At 34.3% G+C, this 27,955-nt stretch overlaps 10 protein-coding genes across 10 annotated transcripts; 7 read left to right on the top strand and 3 right to left on the bottom strand.

The window, feature by feature from the left end:
* Nucleotides 1-290: 290 nt before the first annotated feature.
* On the top strand, nucleotides 291-4,034 carry sgmD (putative sphingomyelinase; the record flags this gene model as incomplete). Its single annotated transcript, XM_020580291.1, has 9 exons — nucleotides 291-994; nucleotides 1,103-1,163; nucleotides 1,458-1,557; nucleotides 1,863-1,884; nucleotides 2,214-2,348; nucleotides 2,399-2,575; nucleotides 2,684-3,224; nucleotides 3,319-3,678; nucleotides 3,774-4,034. 9 exons carry the CDS (start codon nucleotides 291-293, stop codon nucleotides 4,032-4,034), a joined length of 2,361 nt encoding a protein of 786 aa, XP_020428878.1.
* Nucleotides 4,035-5,441: 1,407 nt separating this feature from the next.
* PPL_09496 (PHD zinc finger-containing protein) lies at nucleotides 5,442-7,338 on the top strand (the record flags this gene model as incomplete). The annotated part of the gene is made up of 2 exons (XM_020580290.1): nucleotides 5,442-5,774; nucleotides 5,857-7,338. 2 exons carry the CDS (start codon nucleotides 5,442-5,444, stop codon nucleotides 7,336-7,338), a joined length of 1,815 nt encoding a protein of 604 aa, XP_020428877.1.
* A 165-nt stretch (nucleotides 7,339-7,503) lies between these two features.
* On the bottom strand, nucleotides 7,504-8,951 carry cotE (spore coat protein; the record flags this gene model as incomplete). Its single annotated transcript, XM_020580289.1, has 3 exons — nucleotides 7,504-8,477; nucleotides 8,549-8,785; nucleotides 8,867-8,951. The coding sequence occupies 3 exons, from the start codon at nucleotides 8,949-8,951 to the stop codon at nucleotides 7,504-7,506; spliced, it is 1,296 nt and encodes a 431-aa protein (XP_020428876.1).
* Nucleotides 8,952-9,087: 136 nt separating this feature from the next.
* Nucleotides 9,088-11,279, top strand: PPL_09494 (uncharacterized protein; the record flags this gene model as incomplete). Its single annotated transcript, XM_020580288.1, has 5 exons — nucleotides 9,088-9,129; nucleotides 9,183-9,201; nucleotides 9,328-9,374; nucleotides 11,169-11,192; nucleotides 11,268-11,279. 5 exons carry the CDS (start codon nucleotides 9,088-9,090, stop codon nucleotides 11,277-11,279), a joined length of 144 nt encoding a protein of 47 aa, XP_020428875.1.
* Nucleotides 11,280-11,954: 675 nt separating this feature from the next.
* PPL_09493 (uncharacterized protein) lies at nucleotides 11,955-20,404 on the top strand (the record flags this gene model as incomplete). The annotated part of the gene is made up of 12 exons (XM_020580287.1): nucleotides 11,955-12,058; nucleotides 12,145-12,427; nucleotides 12,785-12,866; nucleotides 12,962-13,094; nucleotides 13,165-13,966; nucleotides 14,064-14,297; nucleotides 14,385-14,583; nucleotides 14,661-18,044; nucleotides 18,327-18,779; nucleotides 19,098-19,460; nucleotides 19,548-19,632; nucleotides 19,795-20,404. The coding sequence occupies 12 exons, from the start codon at nucleotides 11,955-11,957 to the stop codon at nucleotides 20,402-20,404; spliced, it is 6,732 nt and encodes a 2,243-aa protein (XP_020428874.1).
* Nucleotides 20,405-20,512: 108 nt separating this feature from the next.
* PPL_09492 (uncharacterized protein) lies at nucleotides 20,513-21,238 on the bottom strand (the record flags this gene model as incomplete). The annotated part of the gene is made up of 1 exon (XM_020580286.1): nucleotides 20,513-21,238. One exon carries the CDS (start codon nucleotides 21,236-21,238, stop codon nucleotides 20,513-20,515), a length of 726 nt encoding a protein of 241 aa, XP_020428873.1.
* Nucleotides 21,239-21,512: 274 nt separating this feature from the next.
* Nucleotides 21,513-23,032, top strand: trmu (tRNA-specific 2-thiouridylase; the record flags this gene model as incomplete). The annotated part of the gene is made up of 2 exons (XM_020580285.1): nucleotides 21,513-21,920; nucleotides 22,043-23,032. 2 exons carry the CDS (start codon nucleotides 21,513-21,515, stop codon nucleotides 23,030-23,032), a joined length of 1,398 nt encoding a protein of 465 aa, XP_020428872.1.
* A 396-nt stretch (nucleotides 23,033-23,428) lies between these two features.
* On the bottom strand, nucleotides 23,429-23,587 carry PPL_09490 (uncharacterized protein; the record flags this gene model as incomplete). The annotated part of the gene is made up of 1 exon (XM_020580284.1): nucleotides 23,429-23,587. One exon carries the CDS (start codon nucleotides 23,585-23,587, stop codon nucleotides 23,429-23,431), a length of 159 nt encoding a protein of 52 aa, XP_020428871.1.
* Nucleotides 23,588-24,088: 501 nt separating this feature from the next.
* On the top strand, nucleotides 24,089-24,241 carry PPL_09489 (uncharacterized protein; the record flags this gene model as incomplete). Its single annotated transcript, XM_020580283.1, has 1 exon — nucleotides 24,089-24,241. The coding sequence occupies one exon, from the start codon at nucleotides 24,089-24,091 to the stop codon at nucleotides 24,239-24,241; it is 153 nt and encodes a 50-aa protein (XP_020428870.1).
* Nucleotides 24,242-25,118: 877 nt separating this feature from the next.
* Nucleotides 25,119-27,847, top strand: PPL_09488 (uncharacterized protein; the record flags this gene model as incomplete). The annotated part of the gene is made up of 7 exons (XM_020580282.1): nucleotides 25,119-25,596; nucleotides 25,851-26,019; nucleotides 26,107-26,232; nucleotides 26,462-27,061; nucleotides 27,140-27,305; nucleotides 27,383-27,484; nucleotides 27,569-27,847. 7 exons carry the CDS (start codon nucleotides 25,119-25,121, stop codon nucleotides 27,845-27,847), a joined length of 1,920 nt encoding a protein of 639 aa, XP_020428869.1.
* Nucleotides 27,848-27,955: the final 108 nt, after the last annotated feature.

Here is a 27,955-nt window from a genome sequence, read left to right as displayed (position 1 = left end):
TCAAACAGGATCTGAGTTTGAAGAGAAAAGCCGATAGGATTGAAGGTAGCGATGCCGAGGGCAACGACGATAGCTCTGGCGATGAAGTGGTGAAGCGTCAGCGTGCCAAACCAAAGTACCCGATGGAGGATACAGAGGTCGATCGTTCACAGGACAAACCGGAGGAAAAGGTGGAGAAACCGGTGCCGTCTTGCCATTTCATTTGTTCGACCAAGTTGTTTGGTGATCTCCTGATGATCTGGCACTTTGTTACGCAGTTTGAAAAGGTGTTGCAACTGTCGCCCTACACGATGAACGAGTTTGAACAGGCGTTGCAGAGCACCAGTGACAACCGACTCATTGTGGAAACACACATTCGTGTGATGCGTGTAGTCTTTGACTTGCCGATCTACAGCAACGCCGCCAAGAAGACATTCAACAACAAGATGCTCAACGAGCGCAACTGGCTCACCGTAATGAAAGCTTATTTCTCGAATGAGATAATCAGACTGGAGGAAGAGCAACTCAGGAAAGAAGATCGAAAGAAACAACTCGAGGAACAAAACAACAAGATGATGTTTCTTGCGAATGAAGTTGAAGAAGATAATGAAGATGATAACAATAACAATAATAAGAATAAGACAAGTCCAACAACTACAACTATAACAACAACTACTACAACAACAGCAGCAGCAGCAGCAGCAAGTAAAGATACAGAAATGACAGATAAAAACAACAATGAGGAGAATGAAGAAGGTGAGGGAGAAGAAGAAGAAGGTGAAGGTGATCAAGAAGAACAAAACGGTGATGAAGAGGAGGAAGAAGGAGATGATGAAGAAGAAGGAAGTGACGAAGACTATGAAGATGAATCAGACTTTATTATTACAAGTAAGAGTCCAGAGCAGATTTCAAAGGTTTTGAAAAAGAGATATTACTATAGATTGTCAATCGATGAGAGAATACATATCTTGGCGTACATTGTCAATCAGGCAATCAGCTCTGAAAAGATCAGAAAGTATATCGATGAAATCTCTGGGCTGGCCGGAGAGATCCGTCAAGAGAAGAGAGGTTTGTTGCTCGAGGAAAGAAAGATCAAGAAGGACGACGATTCCTCTAGTGCTAGCGCTGCCAATACTGCCGCCACCAACCGAAAGGCAGCAAATGCCGCCGCCACCAAAGCCAAGGTGAAGGAAGCGGAACTGGGCAAGATTCACAAGCAAGAGGCAAACCTCGACCAACAGCTGGACAAGTGTTCGACGCGTCTAGAATGGCTGGGAACCGATCGCGATTACAATAAATATTGGTATTGGTCACAGCTGCCCGGCCGACTGTATATTGAGTTGGCAGCGCAAGGCGAATGGTGCTACTACAACAGCCGACAGGAGGTGGACGACCTAGTGAAATTCCTCGACAACCGTGGCGTTCGCGAGCGTAAACTACTCGCTGCCATCAAACAGAAATACGAAACCATCACACAGGGTATCGATGCACTCGCCGCCAAACTCAACACCCAGATCAACTATGAGAACAAGCGATCCGCTCGTCTCAAAGCACTCTATGGTGATCGTAACAATCAAGGTTATTTCAATAAATATTCATAAAAACTTAAAAATAAAAAAATAAAAATAAAAAAACATTATAATATACTAAAATAAATTTAACAATTGTTAGGTTGAAATTTTTACAATTCAATTTGATGAAATTGATTGGAATGTTTGTAAATTAATTTGTTAGGTGGTCGGCGATCAATTAATCCAACATTTAGATCTTTTTTTTTGAAAAACAAACATTCAAATTGCCAGAAACATTTTCAGTTTGTAAGGGTTTTTTCTTGCTTTTCCATGCCTGGATTTTAAAACTTGACGTCATTTTTGATTTTTTAGCACAATACCAGCAAAAAGAAAAGTCAAAAACAAATTTGTTAAGATGAGGTGGGTGTGATAGATTTTTTTTACCAAGTGTCTTATAGACTGGTTTGGATACACATGTATTTTCGTTTTGTTTTGTTGTTTTTTTTTTTAATTATTTTTAATTATAATTATTTTTATCGATCAAGCAAATCGACTTCTTTATTTTATTTATTTTTTTTCTTTATTTTTGTTTTAAAACTAGTTAGATTTTTTTAAATTAGATATAAAAAAAAAAAAGTTTATTTAGTGGTGGTTGTTGTAATAGTACAAAATCATGTATAATCATATATTGTTTTTACTATCGATTCTATTTTTTATATTTAGTGGTAGTCTAGATAATGTATCGCTGGTAACCACAGCACAGCCACTTACATTTATACACCTCTCCGATGTTCATTACAGTTCATTGGTGAACAGTATCGATAATAATTCGACTACTCGTTGTCTTAGTTTAGATTTGTAAGTACAGATATTTATTATTAAAAATGTTTCAAAAACAACACCAATAGAGAGAAACAGGCAATTAATAGCATATCTACTATCTATAGATATAATTCTCCGGCTGTTCAGGCAATCATACATCATGAAGGAGATGATCATGGTGAACCATACATTGAAACAATTCCACACGATGGTTTATTTGGTAGATACGGATGTGATACCAATATGGAACTATTCAACTCAACGTAAGTAATAATATCATGATGATGATAATATTTAGAGAGATTTGGTTGATTCAATGTGGAGACTAACTAGTTAGTTCAATTCATTACTCATCATTGCTTTTGGTTCAGATTAAATGCTATGTTATCAGTGAATCCAGATCCAACTTTTATCATTTATACGGGTGATAGTGCAGGTCATTCGTTGCCATACAACTTTTGGGAGGAATCGCAAATTACATTTGCCAAGTACATGGCAGCGACCTACCCAGGAACAACTATCATTCCATCGATCGGTAACAACGATGTCTTCCCAGACTACAATGTAACCTGCAGTGATAACAACCTTCAATTCCTCTCGCAGGTGTGGAATCAGTGGATCCCAGTCGAACAGATGCCAACCTTTTTGAAGATGGGAGCATTCGCAATCTCACCGACACCCGGTCTTGTCGTACTCTCATTGAACACCGTACTCTACTCGACCAAGCAAAAGACACTCTACCAAGATCCATGCGGTCAATTCCAATGGCTGGAAACACAACTCGCCATGGCACAGGAGAACAACCAATCCGTCTACATCATCGGTCACATCTACCCAGGATTGGATCCGTTCTATCAACAAGAGCAATGGAGTAACAGTTATATTGTTAATTTCTATAATTTAATGTCAAATGTAATTAGATCACCACCACCGTTATTTTTATTACTAGATCTACACATTTCAACAACACAATATTTATTAACTTTTTACTCTTTAAATATTCTAGTATAATGATGTTATTAAAGGTGGATTCTTTGGTCATATTCATAGAGATGAATTCAGATCCCCACAATACGTTCAGAATACAAATACTTCGGATTCATCTTCATCGTCATCGACATCAGATTCATTGGATCAATCAAACATATCTTCGTACAACTCGAGTAATCCATACTTCCCATTGTTCATTGGATCAGCTATTTCACCATTGTACGAAAACAATCCATCGTTCAAGCAATTCTATTTCGATGACAATCAAAACATTGTATCATACGACACCTATTATACCGATATCTATATTTCCAATCTCTTTAGTTTTACCAATTGGACTTTGGAGTATAGTTTTGCCGAGCTCTATGATATTTCTGTAAGAGTTTCATTACCATTTTTCAATCTTTATTGAACAACCATTGTTTCTAACAATATCATCATCATTATTATTATTATTATTTATAAATATAGGATCCATATGTAGATGGTTCAACATTACGTAATTTAGTAGATTACTTGAATTTGAATCGTTATCTTTATGCAATCTTTGACATCTATAGAACAAGTAGTTACGAAGCCGACATTTCACCAACTTTTTGTTTAATATTGAATCCAACCGACACTGCATTCAATAGATGTCTCACAAAGAACAATATTATCGATGACATTGTTCGTATTAAAGAGACTAGACAAGCTGCCCTAACAAGATTAAAACAAAAGAAATTGATTTAAAAAAAAACATAATAAAAACAATAGTATAAAATTATACTATTACTTTAATTAAATTTTATTCTTATCTTTTTATCTAATTTTTAGTCAACACCCAACGGTAAGAACAGTGAAATAATATTTGATTATTTTCTAGTTGATAGAACAACTTTTACTTTGAATTCGACAACACACATCTATCAATAGTTCAAAAGAACCTTGATAAATCGATAACGGAATCTACACACTTTGGATATATTTCGAGTGACTAGAAAAATACATCTAAATACAACTCTTCAAAATTTGTAAAAACATATGTGTAGATTCCGTTATCGATTTATCAAGGTTCTTTTGAACTATTGATAGATGTTCGCTGGAACTGTCAACCATACAAATAATGATGTCCAATGATAGATATGTATGAGGGTAGTAAATACCCTGGAAGCAGAGGTTTGTACTGATAACCCATTTGATTTTTTTTTCTTCGAGGCCACGAACTATCCTCGGTGACTAGATTAACCGAGACAGTGTTCTCTGCAGCATCATTTTCTTCAACTTCCTTTCACCAAATCCAATTCGAAAACATTTTAACGTTTTATGCATATTTGATACTATTTTTAATAAATTGTTATTAATATTATAACTTTTTATGTCATGATTTGATACAAAATATTTTATTATTTTTTTGGATTTATGTGTATATTTATTATAATTGCATTCAAGTCATCACCTTCCTGAATTTAATTCATTTGATTCACCAGCACTGGCTGGTATAGATGTGGAGGGAAAGTTGGAGTGGTGGTTGATTAAGTGGTGGAAGGGGTTTGTTGATTCTTTCTAAAAATCTTAAGAATGAAACTAATTGTGAATAAAAAAACTATGAGAAATAATACTATGACAGATTTACATAGTATTATTTCTCTTACTGACTCGCATTTAAGAATAGAATTATTTGCAAAGAAAAAATTTTTTATATTTTAAAAAAAAAAAAATTCTTAACGGAATAATTTTTAAAAATTTAAATTTTTGGAAGAATTCTGTTTTTTTTTTTTTTTCATTTTATTTTTTAAAAATATATCTTTTAAATTAATTAAAAGAATATCCTTTCTTAAGACGTTTCGATTTGTCATAGTTCAATAATATTATATACATACATTTCTAATAGAGTGAATATAGTAATAAATTAAAAGTTTTGTAAGAGCTAAAGAAAACCGACATTTATTTTCAATGATGGCGGACAACGATGTTGTTAGTGGAACTTACTTTTGTTCGAAATGCGGTCAACTAAAGAAGGGTCACACATGTCCTGTTGTCGCAACCAAGCAGATGGTCGTTGAGAATCTGCCGATGATGATGCCCACCTCTATGACGACGAGACGTGCATACCAACAGGGACTACAACAGATGCAGCAGATGCAACAGATACAAAAGATGCAACAACAACATCAACAACATATCATACAACAACAAATTCAATCACAGATTCAACAGCAGCAACAGCAACAAGCACAACAACAATCATCTGGTTCTACAACATCTACGTCATCGACAACCAATGTAACAAACAACAACAATGGTGTTATGACACATCAACCACAACAACAACAACAACCAATGGTTACTGGTCCACAACCAATCTTAACCGGTCCACTACCGATGCAAAGTGGACCACTTACACCAGAGCAAAAGAGACAACGTGAGAAAGAAGCTTCCGATTTCAACCTTTGGTTCCTCTTGGAGCGACAAGAACGTTTCCCATATTATGTAAGTGTTTATTAGATTGTTGTTTTAGTTACTTTAACTAACTATTTTTGTTGTTGTTGTTGTTTTTGTTGTTTGTTATTAGTTTGATCCACATACAAAGACAATACAGGTTATTGGAAGTTGGTATATTAATGTATCGGATACATGGAGCACTATGACTCCACAGGAGAAAAAGTCATTGACAAATCACGCTCAAAAGTTGGCTACTACAAGATCACTGTTTCTTCAGAAACAACATGATATTCAAGCGTTACAGGTTCAACTGGCAAAGATACAGCAGAATCAACAGAAAGAAGCAGCAAAGTATGAGATTGCACGTAGGGAACGTGATAGATTGATCGAAGAGAAGAAAGCAGAGATTCCAAAGATCAAATCGGCGGTTACACCGTTCTTCCACTATCTCAACGAGAATCGTGAGATCGAAAAGAAGAATCAACCGGATATGTCGTTGTCAGAGATATCAAAGTTGCTCGGTAACAAGTGGAAAGCGATGAACGAAGAGGAGAAAGCACCATACTTTGAAAAGTCGCAAGACGACAAGCGACGTTACGAAGTCGAGATCGTCGAGTACAACAGGAAGATCAAAGAGGTCGCCGAGAATTTCCCACCTATTGATATCAGCACTATTCCCGACCCAGAAGAACCCGCTGTCGTTACAGGCGCCACTCTGCTGCAGCCGCCAACAGTCGCCGCCGCACAGATACAGCCAACGCCAGCACTACAGCCAACAGCTGCCGGCGGCGTTGTCGTACCAGCAGAACTCAAGAAATCAACAACTATTTCCACCTGTGAGGTTTGCTCTCACACTGACAATCGTGACCAACTACTCCAGTGTGTTGGCTGTCTCCGTAGTTTCCACGGTAAGTGCATCAACTTGCAGACACTTGCGATTGAAACCATCAAGAAGCTAAACACCTGGAAGTGTACCGACTGTAAAGTATGTGAAGCCTGTAAAGATACCACCAATGAAGACAAGATGTTGTTTTGCGATGTTTGTGACCGTGGTTATCATACGTTCTGTTTGAATCCACCGTTGGAGCGTCCACCAACAGGTGGCTGGCGTTGTAGTACCTGTGTTTTCTGTATCCATTGTGGAACTCGCACACCTGGACCACAAGCCAACAGTGCTTGGCGCGGACACTACACAGAGTGCGAGCAATGCAACGTGCTTGTTGCCGAACGCAAGTACTGCTCGGTGTGTCGCAAGGTGATCAAACCACACGAGAAAAGTCCAACCATTCAATGCGGATACTGTGACCGTTGGACACACTCTCAGTGCGACGGAATGTCAGTGTCGAATCTCGAGAAGTTCAAAGACAATCCCAACCACCAATACAAGTGTCAAGCTTGCAGAAACGGACATCCAAAAACAACACCAAAGCCACTGATCGATGAAGACGATGAAGAAGACGAAGACGACAGAAAACCAGACCCACCAGGAAGAAAAAGAAGATCAATCCCAACTCCAAACGTAGTCACCCCAACTCCAAACAAAAGAGGAAGAAAGAAGCTCAAAAGAGAAGATGAAATGGATGAAGATGATGATGTAAATGTTGAAGATTAATATTAATAAAATAATGTTTTAATAAAAAAATAAATTGTTTTCTTTTTTTTCAAGATATATTAATTTTTATTGTTTTATGTTTCGAATTATTTTAGTTTATTTATAACTATCATCAATATATATGTATGTTTATCTATTTATTTGTTAAATTATTTTATTATTACTTTATTCGACATCTTCAAATTGTGGAGTATGAGCGGATGGTGAAGTAAACCAAGATTGTAGAGTATCTTCTTGTGGTACTTCTGGTTCAGATGGTTTTGATGTGGTTGTTCCTGTGGTGACACTTAGTGTAGTTGAAACTGGTTCAACTGGTCCTGTTGTTGGATAAGGGACTTCACTTCCTGTGGTTGCTGATCCAGTGGTGGCTGGAGTGGGAACTGTAGATCCTGTAGTTGGATATGGAACATCACTTCCTGTGGTAGAGGTAATTGGTTCAGCTGCAGTTGTTGTTGTTGTTGCAGTTGTTGTTGCTGCTGCAGTGGTTGTTAAAGGAGTAGGAACTGTTGATCCTGTAGTTGCTGGGATCGGTGCAGATGAACCTGTTGTTCCAGTGGTTGTTACTGGTACTGAGGATCCAGTAGTTGCTGGGATGGGTGCTGAAGATCCAGTAGTTGCTGGGATAGGTGCTGAAGATCCAGTAGTTGCTGGGATGGGTGCGGCTGATCCAGTTGTTAGAGGTGCCACTGTTGGCTTGGCAGTGGTTACAACTGCTGGACTTGTCTCTGTAGTCGATCCGACTGGCTTTCCTGTTGTAGTGGTTGGGTAAACACCAGAGGTAGAAAGAGGAGATGGTGTAGTTGGTGCAACCGATGAATCTGTGGTTGAGTTTGTTGGAGCAGCAGTAACATTAACTGGAGCTGCTGTTGGTGTTGGTGTAGCAACTACAGTGCTATTATCGACTTTGGTATCATTCTTTTTCTGAATTGGCTCAATACTGAATCTTGGTTTGTTTGTGGTGGTTGGTGCGACTGTTCCGTTGATGGCTGTCTGTAAATCATTGGATATCTCAATCAAGTTTGTCAAGACACATCTCGACTTGAAACTACAACATGAAGTTTTAGATTGACACTTGCTCTTATGTTTTACATCTTTACATTGGAATCCACTTGGACATTTAATATCTGAACATTTCTTATCTATAATATTATATTGATAATATTAGTACAAGTTTTTTGAAAAAAAAATAGTATAATTATTTTTTTCTTACTATTTGGAAGGAAATATTTATTTCCATCAGGTAAACAATTTATATTGTTGGTTTGGTATTCAAAGTAACGTCCCTTTGAACCTTCTGAACACCAAGTAACTGTATTCGAAGTATAGTTACAAATATCACGAGCCATCTTAATACATTCGAATTCAGTGGATCCGCAACAATCTTTTCCTATGGATGGCCAACAATTGGCTACTTTACCACATGTCTCGATTGGTAAATTTGAACATTCTAATAAGTGATGGATATTCGGAAAAATAAGTTTGTTAATAATAGATTTAATGGAAACAATAATAATAATTTAATAATTACCTGTAATATAATCTTCAGTTTTAGCTTCAGTGAAATAAGACAAGGATAAGAAAATAAATATTAAAGTTAGAATTTTAAATGTCATTTTTAAGAAATAAAAATAGTAAAAGTATTTTAATAAATATATTGTTTGTTTGATTATATATTTTTATAAATAGAAAGAATGTAAATTAAAGTTTTAGATTTGTTTTTAGGTATATTTATTTAAACAAATACCACTTATGGAACATACATTGATTGAAACCAGTCTTTTTATAGTTGATGTAAATGGAGTCTGGATTTTGATATTTTTTAATTAAATTAATTGTTGTTGGAGCGTAGTGGTAGAGTGGTTGGTATGTAGTAACAAACATCCACATTATAATTGGAATAGGAAATGTATTTGTTGAATAGATTTGTATTTATCAATACACTCAATTGTTTTTAGTTTGTTTATTATCATCACCAATTTTAAAATATAGATAACTCAACATCATGCTGTGTTAATTCTACTGCTTCATTTAAATTTGTAAGTGTACTCCATCAACTTCAGACTAAAACAACCAACCAACATAGAGTTTTTAAAATAAAGACATCTTTGGTTTGATATCTTACAATTATTCCAGTGATGTTATGATTTTATATATCTTTTCAAACTGTGGAGTTGGTGTTTGATTGATTAATTGATTTAATGATACTGTTTGAATTTAAACAGTAGTGGATGATTGTTGTTGTTGTTGTTGTTTGATTATATGTATCATATGATCAAACAAACAAATCAATCAATCATCCATTAATATAAATAATAAATACTAACTTCTTTTAATAACATATTTGGTTTGATTGTTTTGTCAGTTTGGGGGAGAAAGAGAGTGAGAGAGATCGATCAATATTTATAACAACCTAAATAATAACCTGAATAGGTAAATAATTTAGCGTAATGATCGTTAATATGCAACATATGTTTATTCAACAAACTATTTATTAGATGATATTTAATAAAAGAGAATGAATGAATATTCTGTCGATTGACTAATCAAAATAGACAACAACAACCCGTTTATCTAATATAGAGATTAAGGTAAATTCCATAAGGGAAAAGATATTAACAATATGACATGATTGTATGTGAACACGTCAAATATTGAAAAGTCAACCAACAATCAATTCTAATATCTTACTCACACTACATAACTTGTTAAAACTCATCTACTTAATTGTTGTTATAAATGTCTGACTGATGTGTTGTGTTGTGTTGTGGTTTATTTTTTTAAACAATTTTCTGTATATCCACAAACACACATATATTGATTTAAATGTTTATTTGAAGAGTGTGGTGGTGTGTTTTATTATTATTTTTCATTTTATCTGACGATATATTTATTTGTTTATCTTGTCAATTATATTTATTGATCAGTATAATATATTGTTGTTGTTTATAAATTTGAATCGGCAGACGACATGACAAGTTTATGAACAATAAAATATCTTTATATAAACCACAATAATTAATTTGTGGTGTGAAACACAAACAATCATTTATTATTGTTGGGTTAAACAAATGTGAGTATTTTTGATTTAATAGAATGCTTGATCAAGCAACATTGTAAATTGAACATGCTGGTTTGCTCTACACTTTACTACTAACTACTAAATACTCTACTTCTTATAAAAAACAAACAAACAAATATATCATGACTGTTATCTACCTTTGTACCATTCATTATAACATTATATATGATTGATTAATGGTTAAAATAAACAAATTTAAATTCAAATACTATTTTGTTTGATTTTTTGAAAATAACAGAAATAAGAATAAATTTTTGAATAACAAACCTACTATTATTATTAAAGTTCATTATTATTGTAATATCTGATCTTTATAGATTATAATAATATCTTTTACCTATTGTAGTAGATTAGATTTTGATAATTCTCTTTATCATCTTTTTTGATGTTAAATGATTCATCATCATCAATAATTCCAAAAACAAAACAGTATTGTACAGTTTTAAAGCTAGTATTCTAATTCATTTGTTTATAATTTGTTTTTTTTTTTTTTTTTTTGAAAGAAATAAATTTTGTTTGTTATTATATTATTTATTATTTATATTTATATTGAATTTTTAAAAAAAACAAACAAATATAATAACAAAAATTGTTTAGTTTACAAATATTAATATAAAACTGTTTTTTTTGTTAAGATATTTGCTGTTGATCTTCAGAACTTGAGATTTGATTAATGCGGGGAAGAAGTCAAAAAACGATCAATGAAAAAAATTTCAATGTTCAAACATGTGGTTAGTTTTTTTTTTTTTAGATTTATTGGGCAATTGAGAACAGAGTTTGTGCCAAAAAAATATCGATGACCTATTTGAGGTTTTTTTATTTTTTTTTAAATGTGTTTTTATTTTTATAGATTTTATTATAAATAAATAAAATATAAATATATATAAATAGTATTAGTAACAGTAATAACAGTTATTTATTTTGTCTCATCCTTTTTTTTATTAATAAAAATTATAAAGAAAGATTTTTTTCTTTTTAATTTTTATCATTATTTTTAAAAATAAACAACAATAACAAACAACAACAATAGTAAAAGACAACAATCAGTAACAACAAATTGTTTTTAGATAGTAGTATAAGTATTAGTATCAGTAATAATAATAGTAATCTAAAAGAGATATCAAAAATAACAACAACAACAATTTTAACAAATATAAAAACATAAAACAACACACATTCAATTCATTCAAATATAACTATTTTTTTTTTTTTTTTTTTTTTTTAATAAATTTACTGTTGTTTTATCTTTTAAAAATCATCTTAGCAGTAGTAGTAGTATAAAAATAAATAATAATAATAATAATAGCAGTAATCATTAAACTACAACAAATCGATAAAGAGTCAAAAATAATCATTAATTATATAATTATAAGATATTTTTATAAATGATTAATAAATTTAATAGTTATATATAATATATAGATAGAAATAGATACAGCATAAATAGATATAATATAGATCAGATTTATATATAATTAATTTGATAGTTCAAATTAATATAATATATATTATTATATATATTATATAGTAGTATATAATGGAATCATTTAGAAATACATTAAGGAATAAATGGACTAAACATGTTACAGCAAGAAGAATAAGAAATCTTTGGAATGAATATACAAAAGTTGCTGAAATAAAGTAATGTTTATAAATTTTTAGTTCACATTATATATATATATATAATAAGATATTAATAGTGTTATCATTATTATTATTATTATTAGGGATCCAAATTTAGTTACATTGAAACTAAATAACTTTTTAGATTCATTCCAAGAGAGTTATAAAGAACTGTTGGATTCAGGACAGATTAAAACGATAGATCTAGACAAGATATTCGGTGATTGTTCAGATATTCTCGTGTCACTGCTTGACTTGGTAGAGAGAGAATCAAATAGAACCATTAAGAGAGGTCAATCCGCTGAATCCGACGAAGATCAAGATAGTTTGAAATATGTAGTGGAACTAATCAATAAATCATTAGGTGTTGCTGAATTAATATTACATGTAAATATCTATTTTCTTTAATCATCATCATCATTATCATATTATGTTTTAATTACTAACTAATATTGTTTGTTTGTTTTGTATGTAATTAAATAACAGGATGAAAAATATAAATTAGTTGTAAAAGAGACACCGAATTTAATATTTAGAATATTGATGTTGTTGGATACACTGAATACCAGTGAGAATAAGAAGGTACTACTTAGGATTATCAGTGCCATCGGTGAGAACACAGAGAACAAGCTGGAGATTGGCAGACTGCAGGGATTCAAGAAACTACTGGTGTTGATGCACAACGATAAAGAACTGACACGTGACATCCTACAGACCATCAAACACTTTCTAGACGTCAAACAGATATCGGTCTCTGAACACACCGAAGACGATCTATTGAAACTTATCAACATGAGAAAGTCATTATCAATGTCATCCATTAGTGGTATGTAACAAGCAACAATAACAATAGCAATAACAATACAACAATACAGCAAATCTAATATATATTATCATTCTTTTTTCCTATTCTATAAATAGAATTTGCAAGACATAAAATAGGTACTGTTGTTTCAGAAGGATTCAAAGTGATTGTAGGTGAATTCCAAAAGGTATTTTCACCGCATGACTTTGAGACAACTCCAAGAAAATTATCATTAGAGAAATCAAATATGTATGTATATTAATTATTAGTTATCTAGTTTGTATAATTGCATATTAATATGTTAATGTTATGAATATAGTTACAATGGCAATGATATGGCATTGGATGATTCGTTTATTCCAAGTTTTGAAGTTATCGAACAGGAGATCAAATCATTGAATAATATGATCAATGGAATTATTGAAAATGGTGGTTTGAGTAATAGTGGCAATAGAAGTGTAACTGGAACTGGTAATAGCAACATTATGAATAATAATAATAATAATAATGATGTTAATAATAGTAGCAATAGCAATAATAACAATAGTAATAATAATAGTAATGATGGAGAGGATGATGATTCTACTGTGGCGGTGTCGGTGGTAGCTGATGAATCGAAGCGAAACTCAATCGATCCAACAGAGGAAGAGATTCTCAAGGAGTTCATGCGTGTGCAGGGTGCACTGACGCTGCTTGCCGATTCGATTCAGGAGGCTGCACTCGTAGTACAGCTGGATCTACTGGAGACCATCAGCAAACTACTCTACAACAATCAGAAGAATCAGCAGGAGTTTCGTGCGATGAATGGCTACTCGATATTGATTCACCTCTTTGACAATGTACATGACTTTAACACACCAGAAGGCAAAGACTTCTTGAACGATTGCTTCTGTTTGATCTTTGCAATCATTCTCGATGGCAACAAATCGAAACGAGTCATGAACATCGACGCACTCGATTTCCTCTTTAGAATCCTTTCAAACTCCATACAGACCGAAGTTCGATTGCAAACGATGACATGCATACAAGATCTAATATCTATCAACCCGTTGAACATCATCAGCATCAGACATGTCGGTGCAATCGATAAGCTATTTCAACTTGTTTTAGATATACATGGTGTAAGTAGTAGTAGTAGTAGAATTAATGCATACATACAAAAGTTAGTTAGATAGATTAGTTAACTAATGTTTTGCAATTTATAATTATCAACAACAGAACAAAGAGAATGAAAATGAAGATTTAAATGATGAAAAGGAATCAACGAAATTGCTATTGGCAACAAGTGAATTGATATTGTATTTGGGTGTGTTATTTAGTAAACATAATACAGAGGTATTCAGAAAATATGTTGATCTTATGCATAAATCAGATCCACCATTAACAGATACATTACAATCATTGATGCTATCTTCATCCATTACATTATTATCAGATACCATCTATCATAAGGTAAAAAAAAATGAAGACAAAAAACTAATTAAACATATTATGTAGTTCAAAATATTAACTTATCATCATCATCATCATCATCTATAGACATTAATAGAAAAGAATTTATTATCAGTTTTTATAGATATCATACAAAGATATCAGCGAGAGTTGAAAGAGTTAAAGAATAATATTGATAGAGAGCAATTGGAGGAGGATGATATTGATAGTGAATACGATGAGAAGATACAAACTTTATCAGAGAAATTACTATTGATTTTAGAATTAATTTTTATGTATATTAAATGTATGTTGTTGTTGTTTTTTAGAAGATGTTTTAATAGATAGATAGATAGATATACTAATTTGATATTTTTTTTTTAGATGTAGACGATGAAACAACTATTGAATTTATTTCGAAACCAGAATCTATAAAGTTGTTTGTTAGATTGGCGATGGAGGACAATCATTATCTTGGCGGTAGTGATGTGTCTGATCTGTGTCTTTGGATTGTTGTTACGATGATGTCGATGGATGCCAACTCCTACAGCTTTGCAACGGGCAGTAGTAATAGCAGTATCGGTGTGTTGATTGCCATGCTCGACGACCAGTCGTTCTCGATGGACAAAAAGGAGAAGCTTTGCTATTGCATTGCCGACGTAATGCGATTGGTTCCGCCCGATAAGATGTCACTCAAGATTAAATTCCAAGAGTGCGGTGGTCTCAATTCGCTGGTCGCCTGTGCACGCAACGCCAACGCCACACAAGGGCTGGTGTATGCATCGCTCGTTGCACTCTGTGAGGCTTGTCATGGCTGCGAAGAGAACAAGTGTGTACTGGACAGCAGCGGCTACATGGCGTTGTCGTCAGTGGTAAAGTCATCGCATGTCGTAATCGATCAGTATCTCTTCCAGATGTTTGTTGAGCTGGCGATGAACAACGACGTCGTCATTCGCTACGACATTGACTATCTCGAGCAGATCTTCTCGCCGCGCGTCAATCATGTCATACAAAACATCATACAACCGCAACCTCAATACACTTCGATCCTACCATACTCGAAGCGTCAACTTGTCGAAGTTGCATCGGCAACCAACAATCTCAAGAAACAAAAGCAGCAACAACAACAACAACAGATGACATTATTGGCAGGTGGTAAACCATCTATCAATATTCAAGGTGAAGTTCAACAACAGGAGCAACAGCTGTATGGCGATGAGATTAACTTGGGTGAGGATCTGGCTATTGATACCTCGCCAGTGTCAAGTCCATCGACGACACCGGTTCACTCTTTGTCCAGCTCACAAAACGGACATCTTCAAGCGATGCAGCAGATGACCAATCATAGTTCTTCGCATCTCAGTTTGCCGTCGATGCCGGCATCGATGAACATCTCGCATGTGCTCCAAGCAAAGACCGGTATTGTTCGTGTTCCAAGCTTCCGTAATCTCTTCAGCGGAACCAGAAGAAACAGTATTGGTTCGTGGGCAGGTTCTTTCGATGATCTCTACGGTGTCTGTCAGGCCACAGTCAACTCTGACAACATGTCAAACTTTAACAGCAACAACGTGCTCCTTACGGAAGCATCACAAATCAAATACTATCGTTCACAACTCTCTGTACAGGAAGACGACAAAGAAACACTCTATTCCTACACTTTGTTGGGCAGATCGAAACTACGTTCTCCAGATGCCGCCCTGATGCTCGTCGACCTGCTCCCACAGTCACCTACACACGTCCAGCAACACAACTTGATCCTGCTCATGAAGATACTCGAATCCAACCCACAAAACAAAAAGATGTTATGCGCTGCACAAGGATTGAAATTCCTGCTGTACCTCTCTCACCAGTCACCAGAGGAAACACAATCCTACTACAGTCGTCTCATTGTCATCCTCGGTCTCTACGATATCAGTCCATCTGAGGTACGTCTTCTCTTTGATCTAGCATGCTTCCCATCGTTTGAATCACATCCACAATTGTTACACCATCACAACAATAACCTATCGTCTGCATTGCAACAAGCTGCCAACAACAACAACAACAACAGCAACAACAGTAATTTTGTAAACACTCCATCTTCTACTCATTCCGTTCAACGAAGAGAACGAAACAGAAAACAAGAGTTACAAATGCAGGTTCTCTATGTTATCGGTACGCTGACAGAGAGAAAGGCACCACCTTTATACTTTAACTTTGATGGATTCGATAGCTATATCTCTGTTGGAACGATCGATAAATTCCCAAGTCAGAGAAGTGGTTACACATTCAGTTGTTGGCTGCGAACCAATTACTTCCTCAGTGATGAGGCCGGTCTGTTCAGCTGGCAAGACACCAACGAGAACAATATATTCGATGTCTACTTCAAGGCACTCGGCAAGCATCCCGAAAACAAACGTTATCTCTGCATCCAAACGAGAAACTACCCTTCGCCTCCAGAGACATTCTATTTCGACAAGTTTGGATTCGTCGAGTGTGGCGGCTGGCATCACATCGTGATCACTCACAACAAACAAAAGATCTCGTTGTACGTCGACGGCAAATTCATTCAGAACTACAGCACCGCCAACTACCCAAAGACCATCACCAAGGATAAGCCTATCCAAGGTTGCATCGGTCGTCGTCTCTATAGCACCGTCGCCGCCAACAACAACAACAACAGCAACAACAATAGCAGCAGCAATCTCAGTCAGCTGATTAGCCAGGCATCGCAAACCAGTTTTAACTCTCTCAGCTCGATGGACCAAGAAACTCTTTCGAGCTCACTCCGCGAGATGAACGGCAATGGCTACGAGAAAGGATTCTTCTGCGGTCAAATGGGAACGATTCACTTTTTCGAAGGTATCTGGGAAGCTCCTTCCTGCTACAAGGTATACAGTAGAGGTAACCTCTATAACAATACCTACAAGACACTAGGAATCGAGAATAAAGAGTTCCTCGTCATCAAGCCTGCTTCTTCGCCGTCGAACATCATCGAGCCAATCAACACCACACTCTCCATGTCTGGTGAAGTTTTCATGCCACCAATACCAATTCACTCGCCACCATCCTCACCATCGATACCAAGAAATCTTTCATTCCAAGGACAACTACCATTGTCTTCACTCAGTGGCAATAGTAATAATAACAACAATGCTGTTGGTCCTATCGCTTCTGGAGGAAGTGGATCGAGTGCCGGTAACAGTGTCAACAGCGCAACAAGCAATATCTCACCATCACGTGATAGTCCATTCCTTATTTTCAATAACCCAGATCTTATTACAACATCGCCAATCTCCAAAGACAAGGAGAGCAGCGGTTTGAATCCGTTGGTAAATTCAAGCGATCAAATTCTACAAGTTCCAAAAGATGAATCGCTCCTCAAGAAATCAATGTCCAACTTGGTGCCTAATGAGACACAAGGTGCACTCATTGAGTTCATTGGTGTAAATGTCCATCAAACTCGTTGCTTGAAGGATGTAATCAAGGAAGTCGGTGGTATTCATTTGTGTTTGCCATTCTTGGATATGGCGCCAGCTCAACAAGTTGCCGGTCTACGTATTCTTGCGGGACTGCTTCACAAGAGTGATTCCAACAAGGCACAATTCCGTGAGCTGAATGGTTTTGCAATTCTCTATCACCTGCTCCTAAGATTCTCACCGTCGACTGCCAACCCACATCCCTCTCTCAATGCCGAGCTTACAATGGAATCGTTCGAGATTCTCTTTGACTTGCTGTTGGACGGTATGAATAACCTGTCCGATACCAAACAACTTTGGAGTCACGATTGTATGACGTTGATTCTTGACCTGTTGCCATCGTGTACCGAAGAACTTCAACTACACGTTCTAAAGTATTTCAACAACTTGCTCAACAACTCTGCCTACGATACACTGAAGCTTTGGATTACCAACACCGGTGGTGAAGGCGCTTCAAAGATAAACTATCTTTTGGCGCTGTCACTCAAGTTGGAGTCAGAGTCGATGTTCCTGTTGAATATCATCAAAAAGATACTGCCCCATATCTCAATAGATGACGTGGAATCGATCTTTGAGTACATTCTATTCAAAGATACCAATGGAGTGTACGAGAAAATCCATGCCAAATCAAAGGTATTGGATATCGTCTACGAGGAAATGAGAAAATGTCCAAGCTTACTGGAGAATCTACGTTCGTTGGGTGGATTCAATATTGTATTCTCATTGATTGAGATACCCAATGAAGATATTAGAGTGACCGCTATCAAACTGATTGGTCTGCTGATACATTCAAACTCGAAGGCAGCATCGCTCTTCAGAAGAAACAGTGGATTCGATTTGTTGGCCATTCTACTGGCTAGATATCCACCTACACTGCCCGTCTGCAAAGCACTGACTGTGCTCATGGTTGACGGCTACCGATTCGATCCGAAATGCGTACCGGAAACCAAACAACGTTCTTCCAGTTGGATATCACTCGACTTCTTCACCAGAGACAAGAGTTCCGATTCACTGTCGACTCTCACTCAATCTCCTACGATTCCAGGTGAAACGGGATCGGTCGAGAGTGACTCCTTTGACGACCACGACCATCACGGACACCACAGCGGCAAGAGTGACGGCAGAACCATTGTCTATCCAGAGGCATTGCATACCATATTCCTCCTGCTCTACAGCTTGCCAAATCATCCACAGGACGACTCGATCATCCAAGTTCAATACCAATGCTTGGTTGAGATCGAAAAGGTTCTCGATTCCACCAATATGGATGTCCTATGGAATCAACCGTGGTTCGAGTGGCTCTACCAGTTCATCGAGCACCAAGGATTCCAATTGACAAAGGAAAACAAAGTCTATATGCAAGCACTGGCTATCTGCAAGCGTATGATCATCCACGATATCTTTAAGAAGGCATCGAAGATCATAAGAATCAAAGAGGTTTGCATCGATCTCGAAGAACTCTACGTACATATCATGGATAGTGTACTGGATTACTTTGAGAAAGAATATGTACTTCCAACCAACGAGTCTGCCGACATCATCGTTAAAAACCTTGTACTATACTTCAAGACACTCGAAGACATTGCAGTTCCACCCGATATCTCAATGAGAATACTCAATACCATCAATCAACTAGCCGTTCACAACACCTCTGTCATCAGAGCAACCATGAAATCCAATGGTCTATTTGATCATAGAGATATGTTAATCATTCAATTATTAAGATGTAAGTTTATCATTTTCAACTTGAATATATATATAGATTGTTCTCTAATGATATTAATCCATTCTTAATCCTTTCCATATATAATAGGTGATATTAAAGGAGCAATTATGACATTTGATTTCGAATGTGTTGTCGACCAGAAAGCATTCAGAGAGACAAACAATGGATTGTTGTATCTTTTGTATTTCTTCCATATTTCAGTGAGTGACCCACAATTGCAGTATGAAATATGCTCGGTTCTGAAGAATGTGTTTGGCGGCAGTGAAGAAAGCCGAAAGATCATCAGTAACATCTTTGAAGATCAATCTGTGATTCAGATGTTCTTTGACAATAGCAACAACGCAGACCACGATTCCGGCGAAGTCGAAATGCAACAGCAACAGCACGACGATCTCAACGATCCGATCGGGTGTTTCATCGATACCTACTACCGAGACGATTTCACACCGAAGCGTATTGAGATTGAAACTCGTATCGCCAAGCTGATGCAGCCCGTCGAGACAAAGTTCAACAGTCAGCAAGAGAAGCTGGTGAAGCTCAAGGAGAAGCGAATCAAACAACGTAAAGACAAGCTACTCAAACAACACTCGACCATTCAGAAACTACTGCAAGAGGTCGAAGAGAAACGTCGTGCCTGCGCCAACAAGATGATCGCCCAATACATCGCCAAATCGAAATCGATACCGCAACACTCTAAAGAACGTCTGAAACTCGGCAAGGAACGCTGGGAGTTCTTCAAACAAAAACTCTGGGATTCCGTTCTATGGATAAACGAACAACAACAACCAAACAACAACAATACAATTACACCAACCAATTCAATCAACATTCCACCAACAACAACAACATCATCATCATCATCAACAACAGCTAACGATAATTCCCCATCAAAAACAAATATAACAACAAACGAAATCATCACAACAACAAATGAAAATAATTAAATAATAATTTAATAAAATATATATATGTTGAAAACAAAAGAAACTAATTAACTAAACTAAATAATGTGTTTAAAATCGAATATATTTATATATGTTTTGTTTTGTTTTTTATTCTGATAAATCAGTATTCTTATGAGGATGATTAAGTTTTTCTATTTCACTATCTATGAGTTTCATGTTTCTTGATAATATTGTTTCGTACATTTGTTTGGTTGCAGCTTGTTTGATAAAGTTTTGTTCGTCGATGATGTCTTCGTTACGCTCACGATAGTCTTCGATCTCTGTTTTTCTTGCGTTGTAATATGTCTGTGCTCCGTAGTAGCCGGCTGCGAAAGAAGATGAAAAGATAACAAACACTCGCAGTCCACGAATGGGATTCGATTTCATGAAGGAATTTGCAATGAGAAAACCGGTGCCACCAGAGAGTGCGCCTGCCAACCACAACGACTTGTCGGGATTCTCTGTGTGTTGCTCACCCAAGTACATCCTCGAGTAACGCTCTCTATCTATATTGTTATCGATGACACTCGGTACCTCTTGGGCAACCTGCATCATCATACCTTTTCTATTTTCCAACTCTTCGTAACGCTTCAGAATTGCATATTGTTCCAACGCCTTCTTTTTCTTCTCTGCCTGTGCATCGGTCAATGTTGGTTTATCTGTACCACTATTTAAATCTGTTGTTGTTGTTGTTTCTGTTGAGCTTTCTTGTAAATTTGGTGATTCTTTAATATTTGTTGATGATTTATCATCTTTTTTCTGTTCTGGTGTGAAATATGATTTAAAATATCCTACAAGACCTCCTTTTTCAAAGGAATTATTATTTGATGACATTCTTTTATAAAATCTATATATTTAAATGATATCTATATTTATATATTTATATTAAATAATATTTAAAGTATATTAATATATAAATAAACATCAATCAGTATCTACTGCTTTAATCAATCACTCACATCATCATTAGTTCAACACTAAAAATGAAAAAAATAAATCTAAAAAACAAAAAATAAAAAAAAATAAGAAATTTAACTATGACAATGAAAAAACGATTGTTTAAAAACTACTGTGTTAACTGCAATATATTAATGATGATTATCATACAATGTTAAAATCAATCATTAATTTATGTAAATTCAATAGCAATAATAGTGGTAGTAGCATTATAAAGAGATGTTATAGTTGTACAACAACTACTGCTACTTCTTCATCTACTTCTATATCTTCTTCATCTTCTTCAGATGCAATCGAAACAAAACTATCAAAAACAATTATATATCCAAAACAATCATCTTTTTCATTGATCAATAAAAAACCAGAGATATGTGTTGGTTTATCGGGTGGTGTTGATTCAGCTGTCACAGCATACCTCTTAAAGAAGCAAGGTTTCAAAGTTCAATGTGTCTACATAAAGAGTTGGGATGAAAAAGATGAACTCGGCTACTGCACCGGTGAGAAAGATTATAGCGATGCACAAGACGTTGCTAATAGATTACAATTACCAATATATCATGTAAGTTGTTTTATTTATTAGTTTGTTAGTTAGTTAGTTAGTTAGTTAGTAAAAATCAATCAAAAAAAACAAGAAATCTAATAATAAAACGTTTTTTAAAAACAAACAAACAAACAAAACAGGCTGATTTTGTAAAGGAATATTGGAATAGAGTTTTCAATTCATTTCTAGAGGAATATAGTCAGGGTTATACACCGAATCCTGATGTTTTCTGCAATCGTGAGATCAAATTCAATGTTTTCTATGAGTATGCAAAGAGTATTGGTGCCGATATGATTGCTACCGGTCACTACTCGAGACTGCAGTACGACGATGAGCTTGAAAGTGCTCGTTTGCTGCGCGGTGTCGATCCCAACAAAGATCAATCGTACTTTCTCTGTATGACCGAGGGCAGACAGCTGTATCGATCACTCTTCCCGATTGGTGACTATGTGAAAACCGATATCAAAGCACTCGCCAATCAACTGGGATACACCAACATCACCGCCAAGACTTCGAGTCGCGGTATCTGTTTCGTTGGTAAGCGACCACTCGACGAGTTCCTCGGAACCTACATCAACCTTCAACCCGGTGCATTCCTCAATCCGCTAGATCAGCAGGTTGGACAACACAAAGGTGCAATCTGCTACACCATCGGACAGAAAGCAAATATCTCTGGGTTGGAAGAGCGCTACATCGTCTACAAGATCGACAAGGATAACAATTGTGTTTTCGTGTGTCCAGAGTCACTCTCAAAGAAGTATTTGATGTCGCAATCGCTGCAGGTGCATCGTATCAATTGGATCAACGGAATTCCAGAGAGACTGTTGACCGCAGGTGTACCAATGAAAATTAGATGTCAAGTTAGATATCGATCCAGTTTGGTGAATGGTGAGATTTCGTTGGAGCATTTGGCTGAGAATCCTCAGGAGAGTGTTTACTCTGTGCAATTGGAGCAACCAGAGAGAGCAGTGGCACCAGGTCAAATTCTATGTATATATGAACCAGAGAGTGATGTATGTCTTGGTGGTGCATCTGTTGGACTGGTAAGAACACTAACCGACGTGATAGGACCTCTCTCAAGTTCACAATCCAATATCTCATTCCCATTGTTTGACAAAAACTATTATTAACAATCAAAGTAATGGTTGATACACATATACATTTATATAAATGTGACAAATTGTTTTTTTTTTTATATTAGTATATATATTACTTTATTTTTTTCTTTTTTTCTTTCATTTTCTTCAATATTGTTCAATATTGATCGACGAGAATATTCTCTATCTGCTGTCATTGATGATCATTATTGACGGGTATGATTTTCTATTTTTGGTTTTCAGATATGTTTTAGATTTATAGTCTGGATTTGAAGAATCGATCAAGAGTTTACAAATTTTGGTAGATACACAACCCCAATGCATAGGATAATAAAGAATATTTATTGGTTTAAAGAATTTTTTAAATGATTACAAAAAAAGTTGTTTTGATTTAATTGTAGATCTATAATTATTTGGAGTTGAAATTATCTATATCTTGGAACCTGTGTTTTGTTGAAAGTAACGTTTTAAGAATAGGTAATCACAAGTGGCTCCACCAGCAACCAGAGTGAATGTTGTCTTTGGATTTTGTCTTACAAATGAGAGAACTTTAACTTGGAGATGTCTTAAACTATTGGAAGCAAGCATTTTAAATTAAGAGGGATATTAATAAATAAATATAAATATATATTGTTTTATAATTTTATTTGTAATGGATTTTATTTGTTTTTTTTTTAGATGAAATTACAATGTAAACCTATCTTATTTATATTATTAATCTATAGATTTCATATTCCTGGTAAAATAACATTTAAATTTTATATCATTTTAAATTAATTAAAGTGGAACTTTTCCCAAATCAGTAAATGTGTACAATCGGAATCAATATTATTTGAACTTACACCTGGTTTGAAAATGATTACCACAAAAAACAATATAACCACATATTTTTTTCGATCTAAAAATTCATTTTTTTTGGTGTTTTGCAAAAAAAGAATGTTTTTACCAGGTCAAAAAGAAGAACTAAAAGAGGCAATACCAAAGTATTTATACTATTATCTGAATAAACAATGAAGATATAAATAATCAAATAATACATTAAACAATAAAATATATAACTCCCAACTCAAAATTTATAAAAACAAAAAGATGTTAGCTTCAAATAGTTTAAGACAACTCCAAGTTAAAGTTCTCTCATTTGCAAGACAAAATCCAAAGACAACATTCACTCTGGTTGCTGGTGGAGCCACTTGTGATTACCTATTCTTAAAACGTTACTTTCAATCAGATTCCAAGATATAGATGATATTAAATATTGGATCTATAATATCAAATGAGCATACCATATCATACTTATACTACCCCAAAACTATTAGTCAAAACAATAAATAATTGTAATTAATAAATAATTCTAATGTGTATCTAGAAATGATCACAATTATGTCACAACTTTTTTTTTATTTAAAGAAAGATCATTTCCGATTTTTCATTTCAGTTTTTTTTTTTCTTTTTACAATTGCTTAATTAAATTTAAAACAACTATGTTTATTACTTATGACACTTTAAAGCAAATCCAAATCAAATTAATGAACTTTGCAAGACAATATCCCAAGACTGCGTTTCTGATGGTGGCTGGTGGTGTCTCTTGTGATTTCCTACTTTTAAAAACCGTTGTTAAATCACGTGCCGAGTCAAAGAAGAAAGATACACTTCAATCTATCGGGTCCAACAAGTAATACATCCATCACCCAACAAGAACTAACAACAACCAACAACAACAAACAACAATGAATAATTTGTAATAATTATTACAAATCAAATTCATTATTGGATTTACTGCGATATCAAAATCATCACACAAAAAAAAAAACAAACAAACAAAATTAACTTTTTTTCATCAGATCTTTGCCAAATTTTTAATGAATAAAGCAAAATTGGTGTTTTTTCATGAGTTCAACTCGTATTAAACACACTAATTAGTGTGAAAATATTTTCACCCACCACCGCGAGATCACACAACTTTCATTCGTTTTAATTTTATTTTTGAAAGCATTTATTTTGCTTTGACAAAAGATTTTTTTGATGACCAATAATAAAATAGTAAAAAAAAGAATCATTCTTGAACCATTGAATAAAAAATAAATGTTTTATATGTTTTGAAAAACCAAACAAATAAAAAATGAATAGAGATTTCAATAACAACAACAATAATAATAGAAAGGATTATGATAATCATCATGACGATAATAACGGTGGTGGAAATTGGAGATCTGAAAGAGGAAGATATCAACCTTATCCATTTGGACGTGGCGGCGGTGGTGGACATTTACCAAACAGACATCATCGTCATGATCAACATGACAATGATAACAATGATCAAGATCGTAATAATAATAATATTCAAAGATATAATGAATCTTCTTCATCTTCTTCATACCGTGATAATATTTATAACAGTAGCAGCAACAACAATAACAACGAAAAATATAAAGATGATAATAATTTTTTTGATATTAAAAAGAAAATCGATGAACCATTAACATTACAGATGATTGAAACTCAACAACCAAAAGTCGATGACGAAAATAATCGAATTCGAGATATTTTAGACGAACTGTTTGAATTGCGCGAAAAAGAGAATGACACTCCAATTGTACGTATATTAAAATTGAAAACAAAACTATTTTGTTAGCTATTATACAACCTAGATTTATTAAATAAAAATAAAACTGATACAAAAATCAAAAATACATTACAACAATATAAATATAAACAAATTAAATAATTGGAAATTGGACTATAAAATATTTGTTTAAACAAAAAAAAAAAAAAACAAACAAAAAAATATGTATATATAAATTTATTATCATTTAAACATAACAAAACAAGGTTGATCTATGTTTCTTGGTAGATTGTACGGCATCTATGCAGCCATATATTGAACAACTAAAAAATGATATCTCTATACTTTACAATAAATTGGGATCTACCTTTGGAAATTTGGATATGCAATGTGCGATTGTTTGTTACTCTGACTTTGATAGAGCTGACAACAGATCTTTATCTCTTCCATTTACCAAGTAAATATTTAAGAGCCATCATTCTACTTTCTTACTTTTAAGACTTACTAACATGCAAACAAAAATAAAATTCATATCTTCATTTAGATCAACAGAGGAATTTACAATGTTTCTATCAAATATAATTGCATTTGGAGGCGACGACGGACCTGAGGATGTATTCGGTGGATTTAATGTAGTATTTCAACATAACTGGAGAAAAGAAAGTACAAAGTAATATCAAACAAACAAACAAACAAACAAACAAACAAACAAACAAAACAATCAATCAATTAAATATATATATGAAAAATGAATTTGAATTAGAAATAGATAGTTAATTGTATCAAACGATTATGACAACATAAAGAGAAATGAAAGATACATACAACAAAGAATAGAATGAAATTATTTTATTGATTTTTTTTTTTTAACCTTTATTTTAAATTAACCAAATTTTTAGAGTTTTGATGCATATAACAGATTCGCCATGTCACGGTAATCAATATCATAGATTCCTTGATAATTTCCCTAATGGCGATCCCTACGGAATCACTCATTTGGATGTCATGAAAAACATCGTGCAATATGGTATCAACTATTGCTTTGGTGCCGTCAATGTCGACAATACATCCACAATGATACACATATTCAATCAGACACTGAATCTTTTGACAAACGGACAGTGCCAGATAACTACATTCGATGCCAAAGAAACTCGTCATCTCGGTGATAAAATAATTAAATTGGTATCTGATAGCATATTGGCAACTGCTGCACAACATCAACAACATCAACAACAACATCAACAGCAACATCAACAACATCAACAACAACCAGCTAGTGACTCAAAGGATGATTCTAAAACAACGAAAACAGTTTCCTATACAATCGATACAGTGAAACCAAACTATTTTCATTTAAAAGAGGAATGTGTATTCCAAAGAAAGTATCACCTGCCTCGTTTACTAGAGGATGCTCTCGATCCAAATTTCAATTATCAAACTCAAGAGATTACATGTCAAGTAAAGATTGCACCAAGACCATTTGCTAAAGGATCACAGTATGTCTAATCAAATTTAACTTTACTTCCATTACATCTTGATATTAATCTATCATCCAATACTTTCATTAATTTTAGACGATATGCATTCTATGCGTTCAATCAAACCTTAAAAAAGGAAGTAATTCTTAAAGAATTTATAAAACAGAGTAGCAGTCAAAGAGAGATGCGTAGAAAGTATTATGATGTTATGGAGACTCAAACAACAGCTGCAAAATTGGGATTTGATTTTAACAAAAGATTTGTATGTACAACATTTTTAAATACATAGTATTATTCTTAAAGCCAAATATTTATAATATTATTACAATTCTTATTTAGGGTAAGGATATAGTTACATTTGGAATTGCAAAGGTTATAAAAGTGGTTGAAACAGAGAAATACTATGGAATGGAGATGCTCTATAAAGGTGATTATATTAAAGTAAGTAATCAATATTTATTTTTATAGAGTTTTAAATCTATCAAGTTATTAATATAACATTTATTTTTTGATAATATTTATTAGTATAATAATAGTGGTAATAATGATCCAGATTTGGAAAATATTTTACAAACATTTTCACATTGGACCTATGTAGTTAGCGATAGGAAAATATTGGTGGTAGACTTACAAGGTGTCATTACTGATCGTGGTCTAATTTTGTCTAATCCTACAATTCATTCAACACACCTTAAAAAATATGGTTCAACCAATTTGGGTCAGGAGGGAATAGATCGTTTCTTTAAGATTCATAATTGTAATCAACATTGCTATGAGATGCGTTTGACAAATAAAAAACCATGAATTTTTATCGATAAAAATAGATAGATTTTAATATTATTTATTATAAATAGAAAAACATATATTATTTAATGATTTAATGATAACATGATTGATAGATCACACGATCAA

This window comes from Heterostelium album (assembly GCF_000004825.1).
Source record: "Heterostelium album PN500 unplaced genomic scaffold PPL_scaffold11, whole genome shotgun sequence".
Taxonomy (NCBI): domain Eukaryota; phylum Evosea; class Eumycetozoa; order Acytosteliales; family Acytosteliaceae; genus Heterostelium; species Heterostelium album.
Note: the sequence above shows the minus strand (reverse complement) of the source record. Positions and strands in the feature narration are given on the sequence as shown.